General features: G+C 43.2%; 1 protein-coding gene across 2 annotated transcripts; it reads right to left on the bottom strand.

Moving 5' to 3' along the window:
• Positions 1–967: 967 nt before the first annotated feature.
• On the bottom strand, positions 968–21,286 carry CFAP52 (cilia and flagella associated protein 52). Of its 2 annotated transcripts, XM_056326333.1 has the most exons (14): positions 21,218–21,286; positions 20,058–20,257; positions 19,181–19,317; positions 18,423–18,551; positions 17,300–17,399; positions 16,718–16,834; positions 9,615–9,715; positions 8,488–8,658; positions 6,467–6,615; positions 5,662–5,807; positions 3,380–3,531; positions 2,651–2,753; positions 2,372–2,483; positions 968–1,563 (listed from the first exon to the last, which is right to left on the bottom strand). In XM_056326333.1, exons 1-14 carry the CDS (start codon positions 21,273–21,275, stop codon positions 1,388–1,390), a joined length of 1,851 nt encoding a protein of 616 aa, XP_056182308.1. In that variant the 5' UTR covers positions 21,276–21,286; the 3' UTR covers positions 968–1,387. The 2 variants fall into 2 exon arrangements, with proteins under 2 accessions (XP_056182308.1, XP_056182309.1); XM_056326334.1 differs by lacking the exon at positions 18,423–18,551.
• Positions 21,287–21,640: the final 354 nt, after the last annotated feature.

The following is a 21,640-nucleotide window of genomic DNA, read 5'->3' as shown; positions in this document are numbered from 1 at the left end:
CCACATTCCAGTGGTTTGATCCTGGCTTCCAAACCACAGCAAGCATTGCTGCAGAGCTTGTAAAACCTGCTGGAGTGTTTATCGCTGCAGAGCATCAAGTCTTGACTCCAAAGAGGAAGGAATGACTTAATTCTTTTGCTAAAGACTCCATCAATAAGGGCAGCGAGATATGAGCCAGAAGGAATATGACTTGCACAGTGTTTGATGGACAACACAGGTGCACAGATACCCTCCGAGCCAGTCCAAAAGGATCCACCCTTGTTGTGCTACAAGCAGTAAACATTTTTAGTGGCATATAAAGAATAATAAGCAGTCATACCTTTAAATTCCTATCCCCCGTTGCCTACCAGAACAGCTAATACTATCAATACTGGCATGACAGTATCTAACTGACAGTGCCTTTAAATCATCATCATCTTCGTTAACTAAAACGTCTGTAAGCCTTAATATTACAGAATGCAACATTTTGCTAACATTTTAATTCATGACAGTATTCTCACAGACCTTCAATGCCTGCAAAAGTAGTACTTACTTCACTTGAATCAGTTCACAGGCTGGCTGTCTACCCTGATCTTTAAACAAATAGTATCTTGAGAGCTGTTGGTTTTAATACTAGATATGATACCAGGTACTCATTCTCAGACTAAATATATATTTCATGCAAATTTGGAGCCCGTTTGCAAAATTAGGCCAATGACCAGGAATGCGAATGTGTCTAGCTGGAAACATCCAGGCATTCTATAGAAATGACTGCACTCTCACTCTTGAAAACCAGAAAACTCTCTCTCTGAAGAGAGTTTTAAATTGGACAGTGCAAATGAAGAAGCCCCGACATCCTTGTATTCCTTTGAGAACACGGATTTAGAAGCTTGATTCAAAAGAACTTCCAGTTAAATGCCTGAGTTGGAGCTGAGGGTTTTTTCCTTAATCAGGACCAGACAAATTAAAATGAACACAGAAGACTGAATTTTCACAACAAGTTATTCATTAAAGGAAGGGACAGAAGGGGGTAGGGAAGAGAAAGAGAGACCATGTGAAAACAAGACAGCCCACAAAAATGAGCAGACATACAAGTAAGACTGTCAGGAAAGGTGGCAGTAACAACATGCAAGCGTTACAACAACAGCCAAGATGATTTTCAGAAGTGACGAATCCTTTCACACCAATCTAAAAGTAACAACAAATTCTTAGCCCCCCTGAAAAAATCAGACCTATTTATTCAGTGCTAGAAAGGATAGCTGAAGGATCTGGTAAATGCATACCAGAAAGAATAAAAATAGTATCTCTTCTAATAGAACAAATGCTTTAAAGCAACCTCAACTGTAAAAGAAAAGGATCGCTAGGACTGGCCGAGGAAGCAACAGCCTAGGAGTTCCTGTGCCAGCTGTTAATGCAAGTCTGGGAATTTCCAGAGGAAGATGGCACCATCTGCACTCACACTCACAATGTACTTGTTCCCGGGGCAGATCTTGAGACGGGTGATGTGGCCGCTATGGCCCACGCCAACATGAGTCACTGCACCCTCGTTATAGTCCCACAGTTTCACCAGATGGTCATCACCTCCTGCATTGGGCACAAAGGAAGAACAAACGGTTACACGGAGCTCTGCTGCCTTCTGTTCCCAGATCACAGGCAACGGAATACTTAGGGATCGATTTGATTTAGGAAGGGTGGGATACATTGTCTTGGCATTACAGCAAAAACTACTTTTCAGCTGAAGTAGAGTCTGTGAGCACAGTGCTCAGGACCTACACCAGCAGATCCCAGCGAGCTATGGCCAATTGGGACCAATCATATGGAGGGGCCTTCAAAATGCTCTGAACCAGCACCCACTTACCAGATTAATCTAAAAGAACTGGTGCTGACACCAAATCCGTGGTTTTTAACTATAATCAGTACACGCAAAACCATGGCTCCTCTGTGCTAGTGCTAGGCTCCCAGAAGAGATGTCACAATGGTGGGAAACATGTGAGCCTGAGGCTGGATGAAGCCTGAAGTCATGCCCATGTGTAAACCGACGGAGACTGCCAGGCTTCTGGAGTAGGACACTTGGAAGAAATCATTCAAGTGCACGGTGCACACCACTGAACTAAATGAGGAACAGGGCAAGATGAAACCCTGTACTCCCCTAGAGACGCCTGAACCTTGTCTTCACCTTTACATTACATCTTGCAAGACTGAACCATAGTATCTTCCAAGTCTGAACCACAGCCTTTTTCTAAGTATTTTTCTTCAGTTATTAGTTTTATTTTCCCCTTTAGCTGACCCCTTCTTTTAGTTTTTCTTTCTTTACTGAGATCCTTGGTTCATTGCCTCTTTCTTCCTGGTCTTAAAATGACCTCCTCTTTTCTAGTTTTATCCAGCCACTCACCTGTGACAAAGTATGCCCCATCTGATGTGATGTCCATTCCATTGATGGAACCTGATACAGACCCTTCCACTTCTCTGATTGCAGAGCCATCAAACACTTCCCAGTATCCAATCTAGAGAGCAAAGGAGGGCTCAGCTGTGCATGAGCAGCACACAGACTTCAGTACTGCTCTGTAACACAGCCTTCTGTGGCTGTACAGGAGTTTTACCATGTAACTAGTGCCAGACTTAGTGTTTGGAATTGCTGCAAACATAATACCTGCCGTTTAGCTTAGCTTACCCTTCTGTCTGTTCCACTGGTGATTATCTGGTACTCTTCAGGATGGTAACACACACATTTGAACAATGTGTTGGCTAGAATCATTTGTCTTCTTATAAAACGCCTGCAAAACATCCCCAAAACAGGATAAAATGATAGGGTCAAAATCCAGACTTTGACTGCCTGAATTATTCCTGCCTCTGCTGTACATCAGATCTCTCCACGTAGATATTTTCAGGTATTGGTCTGAGTTCAGGGTTTCATGAAAGGTCATCAATTTGGTTCCTCATCACAGCTGCCTTCTAAGACTTTTGATCTGCTGCCATAAAAAATGATTTTTTTTTAATCCAGAATGCTTTCTGGGTGCTATTCACTATGGAAAAACTTCCTTATCTTTACCACAACACAGAAGGTCTGCAGATCTGCAATACCTTGACAAGAGTCATGAAGTGCTTGGAAAATGGAGCTAGTGGGAAACTTAGGAAATCACCTGCTCCATCCCCTTGGCAATGCATGATCCAGTGAAAGAAAACAACTTGAGACAAATGTTTGTCTAAACTTTTCTGAGTAGTTTCTAGCATCAGGAGGTTCTGCATTTCCTGATTTGATTGTTCCTTCTAGTAATTTTTGTTTCTTAATGCTCTTTTTCCCCTCCTCCTCATAATGCGGTGTCCCAAATAGGGCACAGTGACCCAACAGAGACATTACCAGTACTCTTAAATGCCTTGCAATACTTATCTGTCTCCTTACACTAAATCCCAGATGATGCATGTTCCATCCAGGCTGGCTGTGACACACTCTCGGTCGTCCTTCTTAACTTTAATGCAGGACACAGCAGACACATGCTCCTTCAGAACTTCTCCCAGTTTGTGAGTCCTTTCACCAATCTCCCAGACCCTCACCTGAAAATCAGCAACAAGCATCTGCTCTTGTACCACCTGGTCCTGAATGAGCTCAGGGATGCCGAAGGCTTTCCTGAACTCCTTTCTTATAACACATACAGCAACTCAATCTCAACAGACTGTCTCTATTTTCCTGTAGGTTATTCACACAGCTGACACATAAACCAGAACTGAATTCTTGAGAGTGTAATCCACTTGGTTCAGGAATTCCTGACCATTAAACCCAGACTTTGTTTTTGCCAAGTTCCCACTCTCCCATGTTTCAGTTTACTCATCTCTTAATCAGGAAAAAATATCTAGTCCATGATATAGCTCCAGCGGTGCTTTAAAGATCAAAGAGCAAGGCTTCTGAAATGGAATATAAAAAAGCTACCTGCTATTTGTGCTACACATAATGGCAGTAAGTAAATACAGAACAGCTCCTCAAATCTTTGACGTGAAATATGTGCCTGAAAGCACCTCTTTTCCCAGTGGTGGTAACAGCAAAAATCTTTCTGCTTTGAGGACTTGATCCTTCACACCTTGCATCTACTGTCCCACTAGTGCCAAACTGCATGGTGTCTATTCGCTTATACATTCCCCTAATGTCAAAACCTAGTGAAAACTTAGAAATTTAGACACTGACATCAAAAGCAGAGAGCTGACCTTCCATGTTCTCAAGTCTGATGCTGACTGGATCTGGATGTCCAATTCCCACTTGCTAAATGATCAGAGTACCCAGAACCCTTAAGTAACCCTGAAAGTCACAGCTTCCAGATGACTGATCTGGACAGAACCATTAGCATTTCAGAACACCTTTTTTGTGTTCTGAATGAATACTGCAGGTGCTCCCCTGCAGTTCTCATTTCTAGTTAACCAACCTTTAGCTTTAATTCTGTCTCAGCTGCCTTTTTCAATTCAGAGATGAACTAACCAGAGCTTGTGCCATTCTGCGTGTGCTGATAACAGAACAGAATCTAGGTCCTCTGTCTTCTGCATCCTTTAGCGCTAATCACCCAAAATACTTAACTGTTCGTTTATCAGTGAAGGGCTGAAGTGGCTCATCATCTCTAATGTCTTTATGCAGCAAGACAAGGCAGTGCTGCTGTTACTGCTCTACAGGAGAGCTGAGGTGCAGAACGATTCAGAAAGATGGTTCAATGATTAGGACATTAGCCTGAGATTTGGAAGACCTAAGTTCAATTTTTCACTCTTCAAGACTTCCCATGCCATCTCCAGTGGGGCACACGGAACACTTTCAGGGTACAAAAACAAAGTACAGAGCAGTTAAATCACAGTCAGGAATCCACTCACAATTAAATGTCTTGTTCTGAGTGCTCACCAGACTGCAGAGAGGAAGTCCGAAACAAGACAAAAAACTGAACATGAGCCTTCCAAGTCTAATTATTTATTTTTAATATAAATAACACCCCTGCATTTAAATTACTTAAACATTAGGAGTGTCACTTTTACAGACTGTATATGAAGTGTATGAAAGAGCCAAAGTACGTGGTGTTTGTTTTGTATGGCTGGAAGAATACTGTTGAACTGCACAGGTATAATGCCTACAACATGTTTTCTGATATTTACTGTTATTTGTATTGGAACGTTTCCATAACTGTATTAGAAATGGAGTTATTATTAAAGTCTTCTCTTAACACCATCACCTAAAGCAGACAGAACCATCCCAGAAAACTAGGAAGTTCCCCCATAAACGCTATAGCAATATCAAGTGAACTTTGTGCTACTAAATGAATTCATACAGGTCAATCAGGACAGTACCAGGACGTCCAGAGCAATGACAGAAATAAAATCTGTGCTAGAGCAGTTAGATGGAGGCTTGCAAACAATGACTAATGCAGATAAGCCAAATATAGGGGAAAGACAAATGAACAAAAAGGATTAAGAGCATATTCTGCGTTAGAAGGATTTCCAAGACTACCATGCCAGAAGAAATAGGGGCATTGTTTTACATTGTGTCCTCCGAGAACAAGAGATTTGCATATATCAAAAGATAGTATTTTCGAACTCAGTCCTTTGCACAAGCGAAAGCTAAGAATAACTCACTTTCTGACTAAGCAGTTACAGATGATGGGCAGGCCCTGTGATGCAAAGCACAAAGCTGCTCTGGGTTTTTTAAGCAAAAATTACCTGCCCTTCACCTCCTCCACTAATGATCCGTTTACAGTCACTTGTAGCAGCAATTGCTGTCACTCCCAAGCTATGGGCATTGTTAATCACATACATTAGCCGTCCGGTCTCTGGCATGAAGGCACGGATTTTCCCATCATTCCAAGCTGATGAATATAAAGAAACAGATTACCCAGGCACACAGACTCTCCTCCTATTATTGTCTCACTTTCCTTTCCAAATGAGCCATTTTTATTAAGTTCCTGTATAAGGCCCACCCTGTTAGATCACCAGTATACATGTGGAAACCACTGCACTGTAGATGAGACCTATAGTCCCAAATAAACTATTAATATTTAATTCCTTTTTGATTCTGGCTATGAACAAATTGATTTGGTAACAATGGGGGGACTGCATCGCTGCTCTAGGACTGCAGGAGTTCCTGTGTAAGCAATTTGCATACGGTAATGGGTGGCAGCTTTATGCAAATGCTGCTTTACGTACTTCACAGGTTAAGCTGTTGCATACAACAGGTTAATATTTTAGAATTAGGTCTTTTGAACACGACTACATGCTGAATTGCTGGAATTCACATCCAAAGCAAGATCTCCAAACTTTGCCTTCCATGTACACTGTAACTACAGCACCAGGATACTGGGGGCTGCGAGCAAAGTTCATCGGACCAGCTGCAAGCAAAGAGGCCTTTGAGTCAAGCAATGAACTGATATTAAACCCATTCCCAATTTAATCCTCTCTTCATTCTAACATACTGATGTTTATTACATTTGGCAATACTTGAAGACATGAGTCTGGACTGACAAGTTACCTGAAATGATGCTCTTGCCATCCCTCATAAAATCTACAGCATGACAGGTCACGTTGGGGATGACGATTCGTAGGAGCTCCCTGTTTTCTGGGGTGTGCCACACTCGAATATCGTTTTTGGAGCAGGTAGCAAACAAGTCAGAAGTTCCCCTGGAAAATTCAGAGATAAGAGATAATGAGGAGGGGCATACAGAAAATGCTTCTTTCTTTTGTCAGATATTAAATCATTCTTCAAAGCTCAGCTGCTTCTAGCGTGCAACTGTAATCTTCCTAATAGGGATCACCATGGTTAAGACAAAGGCCTTTTTTGTAGGATCACTTTTCTCACATAAAATTCCTCTGGCCTGGTTCCTACTGAAAGATTCATTTTAAGGAACATTTAAAGAGAAACTAAAATGATTCTTTCTACTTTTTGGAAGTTGTGACATTTATTTCCCATATTCAATCTCTAAACAATGTTATGTGTTGTATATAAGAGACACAAAAGAGGGTGTAGAGGTGCTCACTGCCCAGATTTAACATCATGGACCCACAGCAGCCTCATATTGTAAAGATGTCATTTTTTATCTTGCTTACTGGATGATTTCTATTCAACATTGCTGAAGGCAATAAAAACGACAGCAAAAGCCTGTTTGTAATATACTTGTTGTACATGTTTGAATAAAAAAAGACCTGCAGCATTTCAAAAGCTATGGGACTGAATGCTTTGAAATAAGCTCTAAACCATACATCCTAGGGATATGACAGAAAGTGAAATCTAGCAAGGTACCACAAGCTTTTGTTCAACATCACCATCAACGCCCAGCAAGATGAACCAGGACAGAGAGAACCTGGCACAACAAAAGTGTGGCCCCTTTCAAGCCCAGCTTGCACGGGTGCTTTATAAAGCACGGTAACATCAGTAATTCAAGTATTCTAAAATAAGCCAGAACGGGGAAATTAAGCCTGTATTTCCCAGTCAGTGACATGCTCTGTTCAAAAGCAGTGAACAGATAAAAAGTTTAAACATACGTGCAAAAATGCAGTCCTGTAGTCCTTACAATCAGCACTAAATTCAGCTCATCCAGATACCTCTGTGACACAGATGCACCAGTCAGGTATATCAGCGTCAGAATTACCCTAAGCTCTAATGATTTACTCATTAAATTACAAGGATGTGGATTTTTCAGGCTGGTGACAAACAGACAGGAGGGCATCTTGCATTGTGCACTTTGCTGTACCCTGGTAAGATTTGATCCTTTGTGCTGCATCAAGAAACGATGCAGTAACAACATGGCAAAAATAAAAACTTTAATTGGGATCAACCTCCCGTTCTCTATTTGGAGAGGAAACAACCAATCCATTGTGTGTTGTTTTTGTTTTTTTTAAATAAAGTGTCACGATCCTGCAATACAGGCAGAGGGAATGTTGGCTGTCCATGAGACAAAAGCAGACAGAAGACACACTGGAATACCCAGCATCTCTTGTCACAAGCCTAGAATTTATTATAACACGTCATATTGTCAAACACGAAAATCTAAGTGAGGCTGAGAGACCCAAAAAGCCTCTTTAAACAGCTCTATTTTTTAGTCAGGTTTCAGCTGATGTTACAGGTGGGTAGTAAAGGAGACACCTCTACAAATTCTAGCTGCGACAGGATACACAAGAGCAGACTTTCAGTATTCACACTGCTGGCAGACTAAGAGACCCAAGTCTCACAGCACCAGCCCTTGTAGAAAAGGGGGAGGTTGCTATTTCTGCCATTACCCAAACATAAATAATTGTTTCTTTTTATTTAGAATTCTTTCTGTTGATCAGTGATTTTTCCAACTCTCAAATTGAACTGCTGCCTTCTGCCTTCGAGCAGCGCTCATTGTCACCCTTGCATTCAGTGGTAGGTTACAGTATAAATCATCCTGTAAGGATGCTAACAGGCTTTGGGTTCCTGTTGGGTAAAAGGTGTGCACATAGGTATTCTGACCTTACTTGCAGCTTACTCAAACTTCTTTGCTGGCCAAAAGCATCCCAGCCAGTTATACTCACACAGGAAAAACAATGTCGTGGACAGCTTCGTTATGACAGGCAGCAATCAGCTCCTCTTTAAATGCAGTGTAATTGATTCGATAAATCTGGCATGCATTTGTCCCTACAAAGAACTGGTGATCCTGATCTCTACATGTCAGGGAAGTGACAGCACCTTGAACTTGAATTTTCCTGTTAAGAGAAAGCAGAGGTTTGGCCTGACATTGACCTTGATGTACTAGTTTCCAGTTTCCCTTTTCCCCGACTTCCTCTAGTCTCGACTTCCCTGCTTCCCCAAAAAGCAGCACATTCAGCTGCGATATCAACGTGAAAGAACGTGGTCAGGACTAACATTTCATTCCCAGCCACATGTTAATACTTCAGATGATCTTGCCTGTCCCACCTGCTACTCTGCCAGGGCATGCAAAGGCAATACTTTGGAGACTTTGTTTTCTGGACCAGGGCCTAAGGTAACAGCATCTTTGTTGATATTCTTGCTCAAGTGCACTTAAATATCCCATATTCAAGAAGATTTCCAGACAGTTTAGATCTTCTGGGAACAGTTCAAATTTTACATTGCGGAACTGTATGCTTAAGTTGGCTACTTAAACAATGCAAAATGAACAGCTGCAAGCCCAATTTTCAAATCACATAAGGGGAAATGGCACCTGCGGCTATTCTGTATGCAGAAAAAAAGCCTTGCACATACTCCAGCACTTCCAGATATGTGCCTATAAAATTAGCGGAGCCCTCCTTTGCAACCCCATGTCCTCCAACAAACCCTTTTTTTAGACAGCAAATACTATTCTTTCTCAGCTGGCATAAATGAGCATGATTTTACTGACTTCAATGGACCTGTCTCACTTTGCATCAATTTAGGATCTGACTCCTAATGCCCAAAAGGAAACAACGGTCATTTCAAATTAACAAGTAGTAGGGCAATTCACTTCTGTGCAAATGCACGCAGTAATTTTCAGTCTGCTTCAACTTCATTAGGCTGGAACCACACTGTCTATTTTGTCTGCAGGACTGAAAAACTGAGATTTATTTGGGTTATGCCTTTATGTAGAAATTATTGGGTTTTATACTGTAACCCTCTGGGGGAAGTGTCACCTCTACCCTCCTGAATCTCCCATCTGCAAACTCACTTCATTACTTTGTAGTTTGAGCCTTTACAGAGAGCTACAATCCCTCCTCCGGTGCCGACTATTAATTCTCCTGTCTTCAGCAAAAGCAAAGCTGTGACTCCCTAGGAGAAAACAGGATTAAAACCACAATTGGATGGAGGCAGAGGCTCCTTTTATTGCTGCAGCCATGCTGAATAGCACAACAGTCCCCATCATGTTCCCAACGGTGGTTCTTACATCACTCAGATATGGCTTTATCAGCATTCTTTGACTGCCCTAGGCTAAAGAGTGACTCTACAGAGGGAGAAGGGTGAAAAACAGTTATTAATTACAGGTATATATGAACTACTACAATATGAGGAGCAAGTAAATAGCATCATCATGGATCCTTCAGAGCAGCTGGGACCACATATGAGCCTACATAATCTTAGCTCATTCCAGTAAGCAACACCACACACACACACATTTTGGATTAGTGCCTCTGTTTTTCCTTCCACTAGTTCTTTGTCTGTCACACACGGAGACAACAGAGGATGCAACTCAGCCTAAGTGTCCTTTCCTACAGCTGATTTTAGGTCAGACCTGCTTCCCAGGCCTCTCACCCTGTCTGAAAGATGCAGTCCCATCTCCCACCTATTAGTAACAAACCACATTTGCCACAGAAAAGCTTTGAAAATTATCAACATGGGTTTCGCTATTTACTAAGATGAGTAGATCAACAGGAGGCCAGCCATTAGAAAAAGGAGAAAAGGTTTTCCAAAGATAAAGTACCAGACTACAGCAAAGAAGCCAAACAAAACCTGCAAACAAAACCAGTCCTTAGCCTTGCCACAAGATTTCAAGTATAAGAGTCAGTCCCTACTTCCATTCTGCCACCTGTGAAGTAATATTACTCTTCTCTACACAAGACAAGAGTAATTCTTGAAAACCTGAGAGATCCCAAAACAGGTTGCAAGAGGGGTGAAACTATTCTGTGGGGTTAAATCCTGGTATTCTTACTCAGAAAAACATCCCTACTAGCTTGAGGGTACATACACATGAGTGAAATCAAAAGGAAAAAAAAGAAGGAAATAAAGGAGCTTTATGTCATCAAAACTTGGACTGAAAACTAAGCTCTGTCACGAAGCAAGTACATACAAAAGGCACAGGCCAGCTGGTAGCAGCTCCAGGCTCCCCATGACCTGCAAGGAATCTGTTGAGCTTGACATTTCAAGTTGCAATATAGACCCCAGCAACATTTGCACTACCTAGGTTAATTAGCAGTACTGCCAACTGTTGTGATAGTACCAGCAGTTTCACAATATTAGATTTTTTTTTCTTGAAGTCCGAGCTCATAGAGCCATTATGTGAAAACAACAACTTCTGTTTGGTGGAGTTTTTTTCTGGGAAAAAGAAAACACCTCTAGCATTTAGTGTTGCGAAATGATGAAGTGAATTCTCAAGAATAACAACCAAGAGGCAAATCAGAATAATTCTGCATTTATTCTTTAGGAAGAAATCACTGTCATGTGCTTGGCTTGTGATTTTTTACCAAATACAAGTGTCAGCACTTTATGATAAAAGTTTGACATCTAAGCAGCACCACCCAGCATTCCTGTTCTTTTCAAGCATTAATCTCACCTAACCCCAGTAAATTTTCAGGATTAAATACTTTCAGAGTGTTTAAAAGAATGAAAGCCAGAAAGCATTGATCTTCTGTGTGGAAAGGACTGAAGGTCTAAAGAAGGTAAGAGAGGAAGTGAAGAAGGAAAATAAAACAAAATGGACATTTGAGCTATTTAGACCTGGATGTTGCAAAAGCCACAGACAAGTTCTGATGAATTTGGAAAAATTACTTTGATTATCCAACCAACCAGAGGCAATTGATTGTTTTTAAAGTCTTGCTTAAACTCTTTGAAGGAAAAAAAGAAATCACCAGTATACATAACAGCATTCCAGTGCTGTCATTACAAGCAGCCTTGCATCTACCGACACATCAGCTTAAGGACTATTTAACTACAGAATCAAATAAATCTGGATTGCAGAAAAAAAAAATTGAAATTTTTTTCCTGATTTGTAATTTAATTGCACTGGATTTCTCCATTAGTCTTTCTCAACCAGTAGCACATCCAGTCTCCTGTAGTATCAGGACTGATCACTGTGATAAACACAACCTCCAGAGAGGATTTTATGCCATACTATCACAACACTACCAGGCAGGAAGCCAGCTTTCATGCAAATATTCTTAGCAAACGCACAAGAAGAAAGGGATTCTTTTCAATTAGAAATACGATCCACAGACAGAACTGTTTCTGAACAATGTTTTTAAAAATTTCCTATGAGGTGTTGGCAGCATTTTGCGAGTCCTCTGTTATCACAGGCCCATGAACTGTCTTTTGATCTACTGTTTTGCCATTTTTCCTGTAAAAGACTTCCACCTCAAATGCCCTTTGTGTTTAGCATTACGGCAGGTGGTGGTATTGGAAATCAAACCTAGGACTACATAGTTTATCTGATTACAGCTCCCTGCTACTTGCTAATAAATATTTTGCAGCACTGCCAAGACTGCTTTGCTTTTTCTGAGGTATTTTCTTCAGTTCTTCAATTTGAGAGGGAAGCAGGTACTAATAAGACAGACACCCCCCTACTCCCAACCTTACAGTGGCCAGGCTCTCAAAATCATCAGTTTGATTTCAACCCTAACCTGATAATTGTGCTTCTTTCTTGTCCAGTCTGTTCTTTGAATCACTAAGAGTAAACCAACAGCTTTATAAGCTGCACTTTTTATTCATGGAGTCAAGCAGTTCACATTAACAATGCAATGAATACTCTAGTTCTACGTGCTGCCAGACTTCTGGTAGACGAAATGCAGAGTCTAATGTAGGAGGTTAAAAATATCACCATTCATTATTTACTTCTTACAAAAAGAAACCACTGCTTTGAAGTATGATTATAAATAAACGTAACAGCCAAAATCCAGCCTGCCCATTCCCTTCCCTGCAGGGATATTTGCCCTTTATCCCATTCTGATCTCTTGTGAAGTTCTTGAGTTCCCTGTGAACTCTTCCAGCGCACCTCCTTTAAATATTTGTATGTTTTGTTTTGTTTTTTACAATGCAAATCAGTCCAACTATGTCTAAAAAAGTATTTGCAATCATACATTCCACTTTGCATCTGAACGGGTGCCTTATAGTGCCTCAAGCCTGCAACGGGGATAAAAATTAATTCCGCTGTTTATTCCAGTATTTATAGACATTACAGAAGTGCACTTAAACTTAATTCCATGTAGACGGAAAACAAGTTGCTTCATCATACCAGTAAACTATTCTGCCACTCCTCTTCAAAACAGAAACAAAGAAATCTTCAGATCATGTCTACGTAATAAACACATTCTTATATATATCTAAAGGCAAAGTTCCTTTAAGGTTGACCAAACTTGTTTTCAATAAACATCTTCTCCTCACCCAAGCAGTGCCTAAATTCTTTCTTTAAAGATATGCTCACTGTGGGCTGGCTGTGGATTCCAGGTTTAGAGTCGCATGGTATGCCACTGGCTCATAATGCCCTGGTATGACTGATGAACAAGGTTTTTCAGAGATAGAGGATAATGTTTGTTCATGAATATGCATCTTTTCAGACAGAATTGCAACAAAGTGGTGAAAACTGTTCCACAGGGAGGAGGCCAGGGCAGTTCCACCACTGCAGGCTGTACAGCCAGCCCCCCCGCCAGGGACCGGGGATATGCTGGGTTAGGAAAGGCAGTGCGTGTCCCAAAAGCCCTGCTTTGGTGCCATCGTGCCTACCTTAAACAGCACGGCTCACTACCGAGGCAAGCTGCACCGCACCTCTGCTTTGCACGGCTAGAGAGCAGAGAACTTTTGTTACAGGTACTAATACACGGTACATTTTCAAGAAAGAGACAAAAGATGTCTTGTGAAATACACGCAGCTCTGCAGCAGGGAGGAAAATAGAAATCAACAATTCTCCCAGGGTTAGCAATACGGTGTATCAAATTGTGTAGAAACAAGGAGGTAAATACTTTTGTTTTGATAAATGCTGTGGTTTTGACTTGAAAAAGCATCTGCAAAATACCTCTTCTGGCATTGAAGGCTATGCTACAATCGGAAATTTCTGCCATAAAACATTAGATCCTACGTGTGTTCAGTGAGGACTTGCTGACAGTCTAGTGACAAGGTATTATTTGTATGCAGAGATGTGCAACGGGTGGGTGGAAAGGGAATCACAGTATGGAGCCAGAGAGGGAGAAATGGAAAGTATGAAAGTGAATCTGACAGTAGCCGGAGATAAAAATGTACCAGTACCTTCTTGCAGACTGCAATAATACAGGTTTGCTCTGATGAATTTCCCATTTCAGGCACTTGGAAACTACATTGGTAAGAGGGAGGGAAGAGAGCAGAGAGGAAGAAAGCAAGAGGAGAAGGAGTGATAGGGCTGAACATATGTCTGATTGAAAAGCCTGTCTGAACAGAAATGTCAGTTTTAAGCAACAGGATAAAGGAGGAGATTGGAGGGAGTACTTGTCATTACCACCCAATGTGAATGTCTCCTTTTCTCTCCCTACTCCCAAAATGCTCACTGGAGTATCTTAAGTAGCTCCATTACAACACTAATGAAGTTTAGGTCAGATTAATGCCTACCAGCTCAGGTCTCATCCACAAGGCTGGCAGGCAGCTGTGACAAGATCCACTTCTGGATCTTCTCTCCTCCCTAGCATCTGGTCAGTCTCTCGCATAGCCAAAGGTCCTGTTTCTCTTCAGCTTTTCACTACCAGAAGCAATGTCAGCTGAAGCTCACGATGCTTCAAAGGCCTTTGCCACAAACGGCGGTTCCAATGGATTTGCCTTATGATAAAACCCCTCACAGTACGGATTGGACTGTGGTCAGGCTTTGAGCCTCTGATTTTCTTTAAGAGGCCCTAGGCCCTCTTTCAACCCCCAGACTGCACAGCATCCTGCTAATGACCGTATTTGATCGCTTCTTTAGCAGTGGTGTCAGAAGTGTATTTTTTGTAAATTTTTGTTTCAATTGCATTTGGCACCTTTCCCTCACCCCTGAAGGCAAGGGAGCTCAGGACCTCGTGTGGCTTCAATCAGGTACTCCAGTCAAGGTACACATACCGCTAGATGCAGGACTCCTCAAAGCATGCAAGCATTTAAAAGGGGAGGTGATATTCAATCATCAAGACCTTGGCATAAAAGACAGCAGAGATCAGCCAGGACGTGGGTCCTATGTGGAAGCAAAACCCTGCAGGATGACTGCTGGAAGACCAGCCTAACAGCAGACAGTACAGGTATAGCCACAAGAGTATGCACCTTCAGCAAACTTATGATTTCGATCAGGAAAAGAAAATACGTATGTTCTTGTCACTTAATATGTACACAGAATTAAATTACTTACATTCTTATAATGCAAGTGGGAAAAATGAGTAATAACTTCTCCAACCTTCTGGAATAGATAAAAATTGAAATATATTTCAAAGAATTCAGAGGCTCCAAGTTATCCCAGAGAAATGGGCATACATTTGTAATGCAAGAAACACTACATTTTGAATGGGCACGTATATGGTTTGTAGCTACATGTGTCGGTACAAGCAAAGTTCAGGAGGTTTAGAGGAACAAGTCCAGAGTAGCTTTTTCTTTGAGGCTGACTGCTGAATTTTTCTTACAGTTCTTGTTAGTCTTGTGTTTGCTCTCAAACAAGATCTGCTTCTTTGTAGGACAGCTCCCCCATGGCATGCCTAATGTTACATTTGGTACTTTCATCTGCATTGTTTCCCCTGCTGCTCACTGATTTTTATGGGTGTTAAGAGAACCACTGAATCGTAGAATGGTTTGAGTTGGAAGGTACCTTTAAAGCCCATCTAGTCAACTGCCTGCCACGAGCAGGGACATCTTCAACTCAATCAGGGTGCTCAGGGACCCGTCCAGCCTGATCTTGAATGTTTCCAGGGATGGAGCATCCACCACCTCTCTGGGCAACCTGTGCCAGTGCCTTGCCACCCTTGTCATAAAAAAACCCCAGCATCCTAAGACAGGCACTTAGTTTTACAATGCAAAATAAAATTTTCTTGCATAAGGCTGAATGTAAAAGAAGCGTTTAAATTCCTTAGGTATCACTCCCTCCACTGGGTGTAACTCAAGAAGCTACACAAAGTTTTTTATAGCAACAAATAAAAAGAAATCAAGAACAAGTGTAGTAGTTGGTGCTGATTGTTTATCATTACATCTCCCTGCATGAAGAATTACTGTACAATGAAAGGCCAAAAGCTCCTTTTTGGGGAGATACTCCAGTCTCAGGATCCTCATATTAAGACCCATGAGTCCCAATTATAGACAAAAAAAGCTCAGTTAAAAACTTCAGGGTTATGATCAAGCACTCAGAAGTTAAAAAGCAATAGAATGAATGTACCTTATGCAACCCTGTTTTGTTCCAGTTGCGCATATACATTATAATAAGCTCTTTAACTATATTATCTGTATTACCTTTTCCAGTCAAACCTCTGCCTCATGAGGGGCAGAATCAGAATTTCAAAACAGCAACTTCCTGAAAGGAAGGGGGAGGAATGGTACGTGGAACAAACACAAAAATCTAGGGGGTTGGGGTTTTTTTTAAGAGCAGTTGTTGCATTTTGAAGTTGTTCCAAAATACTCTTCCTGTGGCAAACAGAAAAATTCAGCCCAGGCAATTTAACAAATCTGTAAGCTTTGACTACAGGACCTTATAGCAGTAAGTGTGGGAAAGCCTCTCAAATAAGCACTTCTACCAGTCTTTCTAGTAATGTTCTCTGTCAATGTCTCCCTAAAAAAAGACCCAACTCACTAACTACTCCATCGTTACACTTTTTCCCCACTTTTTATGACCTTTACCAGATTTAGAGTCTGTGGGATGATACATGAGATTCAGGTAAACCCCAAATTCTTAGGCAAATGACACTGAACAAAGCCAAGCTAACGGTCTCAAGACTTCAGGATAAAGCTTGAGACACTTACCAAGACCTAACAGCACAGAAAAAGAGTTAGTCTGTGAATCAGCTTTGTAATGGTTCTCCTGCAGGTTGCCCTACTTACAGTTACTTACAAAGAGGAGGACAAGGAAAAAATTAGACTCACAGAGCTGCTACTCACCGAGCTAAACTTTTCCTTCTGTGGCCCATAGTCAGTCATCAGCCTGTTGTTTGTATTCACTTTCAGGACATCACCAGTTGATGTGCCAACATAAAAACAATTATCATCACCTGTCATCTATAGGAAAGCATTAAAAAAAGAGATCACAGTCCAGATAGTAAGACACTTGTCCCAAGCCTAGCACTAGGCTGCATAAATAGCTTTATTTCAGTGCATTGCCAAGATTTAATCTGAGGGGATACAGCCAATGTTTTCATCCTGTCACAAAGATCCATAACACTGCTGAATGAAAGACACTTTCTAACCAACTCCCGGATAATATTTTGCATCAAAAGTGGGATTCTCTGGGTGCTAGAACCTGTGACTAAAACACATGCTGCTTCTCTTCAGAAGCATTCATAACACTCTTTCTCAGCATAAAGAAACTGTGGGAGACCATCTGCCATGAGCCAACACTTAGTAACTTCACTGCTATCATGCAGTTGCAATTGGCATTTCTAGCATTACTGTATATGTTCGTGGTTTCTCTCTAGGCTGTAGAGAGTTTCTTAGTTTAGCCAAATCATTTTGGCTGAAACTTACCTTAACACATGTGCTCACTCTTCTCAGTTGCCCTGTCTGGCATTCAGTCGGTCGGATTTTCCTATTTGCCAGATCCAGTTCCCATACTCGAATGGTCCCACTACAAGAACGAATATAGTGGGATCAATTTCATATATGCAGAAACATCCAAGTTCTTCACTACTAGAAGAATTTAAAAGCCTTTACAAAGCTACATTATTCTGAATTTTTAATAAGGAGGAAAAGAATAATATCAGAGGCGCCAGAAGTTAAGTCTCTTGTATTTTCTGCTGTCTCTTATGGTAGCTTTTTCCAGGTAAATCAAAAATCTTAAAGGTTCAGCAAAATATATACAAGGATTATGGAAGAGCATGTGACAACATTGACACTTCATTTCTCAAAGAGACATGCACTGTGGAAATCTTAGTTCCTAGAATGGGAAATGAATGGTACGGGACACTTTCAGCTATTTTCCAGCACAATTAAATTGACATCATCGGAGCCAATATAAAACCTTTACACACAGCTGCCCTTACCTTGAACAAAGTGTTAAAATTGCAAAGGCCAGCACTCATAAGTGCAAGTGCAGCCAAGAGCATCTGAAGCCTTCCCTGATTTAAACGGAGTTGCAGGTCCTCAAAATGTTTAAATGCCAGACTAGATACATAGGAGCTGCCACAAATCCATAAGAAATGTGACTTTTTGTACCAACTTTTGTTACAAGCCAGTGACCAATTGCACCTCACATCTGGTGCGGACAGGAGATGATCCCATGACTGGCAAGATATCATTGTTTCTACATTAATTAACCATTGTTCAGAGCCACTCACTGACTGCTTTTCTTGTGTAAACACTGGCAACTAAATATTTTAAATACTGCATGGGGAATGCTGAGTACAAAATCCTGCTATCAGGAACAGAAGTGACGCATGCAGGTCCCTGTGTGCTGCTTTGAAAACATATTGTTATATGTAGAACATGCAGAAATGCCTTAAAGGGACAAGCTGATGGATATTCATGGGTCCATTCAGAGCAAAAAGAAAAAACACAAGCACACAGTTGCTTGAATTTCCTTGTATTGAAGTAAAGGCTCTTTGTAAAAGGAAATAGGTCGATGGGTTCTTTCATCTAAATAAAACCTTACTTTCCAGCAGTAACAAACACCTCGTCTCTGCAGCTGGAGCACACCACGATGGTTGCGTTCCCCGCGCTCCGTGCCGAGGCAGGGCTCCCGCAGATAGCCTCTCTCTTACCAATGTGCCACACAACCACGCTGCAGGAGAAGGAGGGGCTTTAAATAGCTTTGCCTTTTAACATTACATTACTTAAAACCAAAAGCAAGACAAAAACTATTTTCCTGCAGTCTGTTCCCACCAGGGTACACAAGGAAAGTCCTTCTGCAGAGATTTTACCCAAGAAAAGCCTTATCACAAATGTATGGAATTGCAGTTTATGTCCCCTGCTCCCAAAGCAAGAGTATATGTTGCTACTGGATTCCTTCTGTTATGCAAGATGTGAATGATATCTTGGGCCACTCGTAAAATCTGATTTAAAATAACTTTTTATTTAACTCTTACTTATCTGTGTGTCAAAGTAAGCTCTCAGTGAAATCTATACTTCTTCAGGGCATTAAGCCAGGTAACTGTGCAGGCTCCATAAGGCTTCTGGGCGATGACAGCAGCTTAAGAATTAGTTGCTCCCTTCATCTTTCCCTGTACCCTGTGCTCTGCCTGCAGTATCCACCCAGCTTCCCATCAGACAGATCTGGATTATTGAGGAAAGACATCAAGCAGGGTAAAGAATCGGACTGCCAGAAGAGGGAGGAGCAAGCACTCCCTAAGAGCATTCTTCGATGCCCTACAACTTGTCAGAAATTGTGTGCTGAGAAGCAGAAATCATTACCTGCCATCATCCTGGCCTCCCAGTGACACGAGATAAAGGCTGTTTAGAGAAAACGCTAGTCCTTCAATTCTACCCTTATGAAGTGACAGCCGAGCAAGTAACTCCTTCCTCTGGAAATCCCATAGAATGATGTCTGCCTGCGGTGCAAAGCAGAAGGGGTCAAAGCCAGAGCATTAGATATAACACAGAGCATTAGGCATAAAAACTTTCTCTGGCAGGAAAGCTGTTAGAAGGAGCCCAGCCCAAGGTTAGCTTCTATCCAGCCCAGGGCTCCAAAGACACAAAAATACTTCAGATTAGCTGCTGTAAAAAGCATTATTCCAGCTTACTGGTTGAGTAGCTTCACTTTGTTTCAGAATCAAAACGTACCCTGAGACACTGGGTATTTGACTTAGATTTTAAAATACTGAAAGTGCTAAATGCTTGATTCTATTCAGGTGTCTCAAGGTCTTTTCAAATAGGGAAAAATTTAACCATAAAGAACTTCAAAGGTCTAAAAATGCAGGTAGGTACCTGTCAAAAGCCCTAAGCAGCTCTGGAACTCAGGTACAACTTTAAATACAACTTCTTTATTAATTAACATCTAACAAGATTTAGGCTGCTACATGCACACAACACTGGATAAGAAGGACCTGAGTTAAGGGATGCCTAAATCTAGTTATCCCAATCCTAGGGGAACGCTTAATACTTTACAAAAACATAAAGGCACATCCAGCAATGGACTAGTCACAATTTCCCATTCCCTGCAACATCCTCCCACTATAGGCATTTGTCTTCCAATGAAAGAAAAAATAAATGAAACGTGTTCCCACCTCTGGTGAGCCAACTCCAATTTCCTTGGTCAATACTACACAGTTAAATATAGAGCATCATCTACCTTGAAGCCCATGAAAGTGACTTGTCCAGAAGCAACATACACTCCATTCCTGGATACGACAATGCAGGAAACATTATTGGTGTGGCCGTGCAAGAAAGTCTGTTTCTTACTGCCCAGGTCTTGAATAACTACAGTACATCCCAGGGGATAGAGAACGTGCTCCTTATCAGGGTGGCAGATGAGGCCACAGGGTACATGCCCTGCAAAAGAAAGGAGTGAGAGGGCTGCTGGCTGTTAACAGCTCTGGGGCTGCAGGCAAACTCTCCCCTCCTCAAGCATGTGGTCCCCAGAGCAGGCTGAGCGCTCCCCAACATCTCCACGCCGCTGCCCGTGCCTATCACACTCCCTGAGGGAGGACGGCTTGTTCCCCAGGGCTTATCTCACAAGAAGAGCCACACCAAGAGCTTCCCAGTCGCCCCCAAAGCCGTGCAGCGGAACAACCCTGTGGAAAGCCAAGGGTCACCTTGACGCAGCTGGGATGGTGCTGTGCTGCCCACAGCTCCCAGCAGGCCTGGGTGGCCCAGTGGTAGGGCCACCAGCTCGGTGCTCTCCAGGAGCACCCCCACCAGCCCATATCGTGTGACCTGCCCCAAGAGAGCGCAAACCCACCCATTTCCCAAGGAGGCAGCTGGCCAGAGACACCCCAGCCCCTGCCGCAAGTCACAGGGTGTTACACCAGTATTTTGGGCAACTTGAGTTGGTTTTATTTTGAGATGAAACTCTTCTCATTCCGGTCAGCTGGGTAACTGGAGAAAAACCACCGAAATCCTGCTGTTCTGTCAAACTTTCCCTGCTCTTCACTTTGCATGTGTCTCGGATGTCCGGCATGGGGAGAAGGGGGAGGGGGCGAGGGGAGCAGGAGGGACCCCACGCACCCACTGCCCACAGCCCACCCCACAGCACCATGGCCCCAGCTGGAACCCACGGCTGCCCCATGGCCTCCCCTCAGCCTGTGTGCTGGCAGCATGTGCCCCACCAGTGCCCCAGGCCCCCCCAGTGCCCCCAGGCCCTCCCAGTGCCCCCAGGCCCACCTCAGTGCCCCCAGGCCCTCCCAGTGCCCCCAGGCCCACCTCCCAGTGCCCCCAGTGCCCCCAGGCCCGCCTCACGGTGTCCCAGCCCCCCGCACGACCGGTGCCCCCCGGCGCCCCCGGCCGCAGTACCGTTGAAGCCGATAGCCGCCCGCAGCTCCAGCCCGCCCGCTCCCGCCTCCGCCGCCATCGCCCGGCGCGGGGCCGCGGCGCCACGGTAACCGCGCCTGCGCCCTGCCGCGCCGCCCGCCCGCCAGGGGGCGCTATGGGACGGCCGCCTCCAGCCCCCGGGCGCTTCGCGCGCCTCCGTGCCGGCCGGCGGCTGCCCGCTACCGGGCCCGGGCGCCGTGAGGCGGGAAGGCCCTTGGTGCCGGGTATGGGCTTGGCTTGGCCTGGCGGCAGCTGGTGGCCACCACTGCTAAGGCGCGGCGCCCCGGGCCCGGGTGCAGGCCCGCACGGTCGGGGACGCCGAGGGGGGAAGGCCGGGCTGCCGCCCCGGGTCCCGGTGCTGCCCTCCGCCGTCCTCCGGCCCGCTCCACCCGCTCCCACCCGCAC

This window comes from Falco biarmicus, chromosome 1 (assembly GCF_023638135.1).
Source record: "Falco biarmicus isolate bFalBia1 chromosome 1, bFalBia1.pri, whole genome shotgun sequence".
Lineage (NCBI taxonomy): Eukaryota > Metazoa > Chordata > Aves > Falconiformes > Falconidae > Falco > Falco biarmicus.
This window is presented reverse-complemented; position numbering and strand designations above follow the sequence as displayed.